Source organism: Sinocyclocheilus anshuiensis, unplaced genomic scaffold (genome assembly GCF_001515605.1).
Source record: "Sinocyclocheilus anshuiensis isolate Anshui unplaced genomic scaffold, SAMN03320099.WGS_v1.1 scaffold3406, whole genome shotgun sequence".
NCBI lineage: Eukaryota > Metazoa > Chordata > Actinopteri > Cypriniformes > Cyprinidae > Sinocyclocheilus > Sinocyclocheilus anshuiensis.
Window position 1 is genome coordinate 25,856 of NW_015541310.1, and position 1,325 is coordinate 27,180.

The 1,325-nt window shown below is 34.4% G+C and overlaps 1 protein-coding gene across 3 annotated transcripts in view; it reads right to left on the reverse strand.

Annotated features, from left to right (window-relative positions):
• Positions 1 to 1,325, reverse strand: part of LOC107690791 (paired box protein Pax-6-like) — a 21,672-nt gene that overhangs the window by 4,083 nt on the left and 16,264 nt on the right. For all 3 annotated transcript variants that reach the window (XM_016489208.1, XM_016489207.1, XM_016489209.1), the window contains 3 exons: positions 983 to 1,141; positions 812 to 894; positions 572 to 722 (listed from right to left, as the gene is read on the reverse strand). In XM_016489208.1, coding sequence (XP_016344694.1) covers positions 572 to 722; positions 812 to 894; positions 983 to 1,141 — 393 coding nt within the window. The remainder of the gene's footprint in view (positions 1 to 571; positions 723 to 811; positions 895 to 982; positions 1,142 to 1,325) is intronic.

Genomic DNA, 1,325 nt, shown 5'->3' on the forward strand with positions numbered 1-1,325 from the left:
AAAAGGTTTTGTTTACATAATATATCTGTGTGTACTGTGTATATTTATTATGTATATATAAATACACGTGTGTATATATTTTGAAAATATTTACGTGTATTTACATGCATATATTTATACTATTTATATTATATATAAATATATTTAATATATAAACATAACATTCTCTTCTTAAATATATACGTGCATGTGTGTGTATTTATATATCCATAATAAATATGCACAGTACACACACATATATTATGTAAACAAAAACCTTTATTTTAGATGCGATTAATCGCGATTAATCATTTGACAGCACTAATTATATTATATTTTTAAGACTTATTTCAGGAGAAAAGGAATCTTACAAAAAGTTAAGCTTTTGATGCAACTAAATGACTCAAGTAGATAATTCAAAGCTATGTTCATTTTCGTTTTCATAATAAAAGATTTAATTAATTGTTCTGACATCTGTTGTACAATATTTGTGTAAAAGAGATCTAAAATCTTGTTTGCATCAAACATTTGGACTTTGGTGTGAAGGCATTATTGCATGTCTTATATGTTTAGGTTGTGGTGTGTCATTCACCAGGAGTGGTGGGTTGTGGGATTGCCTGGTAGACGCTTGTGTTGAAACTGCTGCTGATGGGAATGTGACTGGAGGAGTTGCTGGCTTGTCGTCGCTGGTTCCTCAGCTTCTCTTCCCTCCTCCATTTCGCTCTTCTGTTTGAGAACCATACCTGCGACACAGAGAAGATCAGCAGATGTAAACCATAGCAACAGTGAACATGCAGTAGATGCCCTGGTTTTAAAGTTGCACTAATCTCACCTGTATTCTAGCTTCCGGAAGGTCGATTTTTGCTGCAAGTCTTTCTCTTGCGAAAACATCTGGATAGTGGGTTCTTTCAAACTCTAAAAACCGATGGGAAAGCGTGTTACTCTGTGTCCCTCAGCTGGGTATGGCAGACATTTGTTGTTAATGCTTACACTTGACGCTCACCTTTTTCCAGGGCTTCGATCTGCTCCTGCGTGAACGACGTTCTGTTTCTTTGCAGTTTTCTTTTCAGTTGCAGGCGCGTTTGAGTCTCATCTGAATCCTCACCGTTTGAGCTAATGGAGTTAGTGTTCTCACCACCGTTGTCCTGTTGCTGGCAACCATCTGCAAAAAAAGATGAAAAAGATGTAGAATTGTAGATCACACACACACACCATATTTTCATAACCTTGAGTCAATTCACACCATGTTGCATCAGTGTTATTTTAGAACTATTTATATACTATTTAGTAATATTATTTTCTTTACTTTTTTTTTTTTTTTTTTTTTTTTTTTTGTTTAAGTTTAG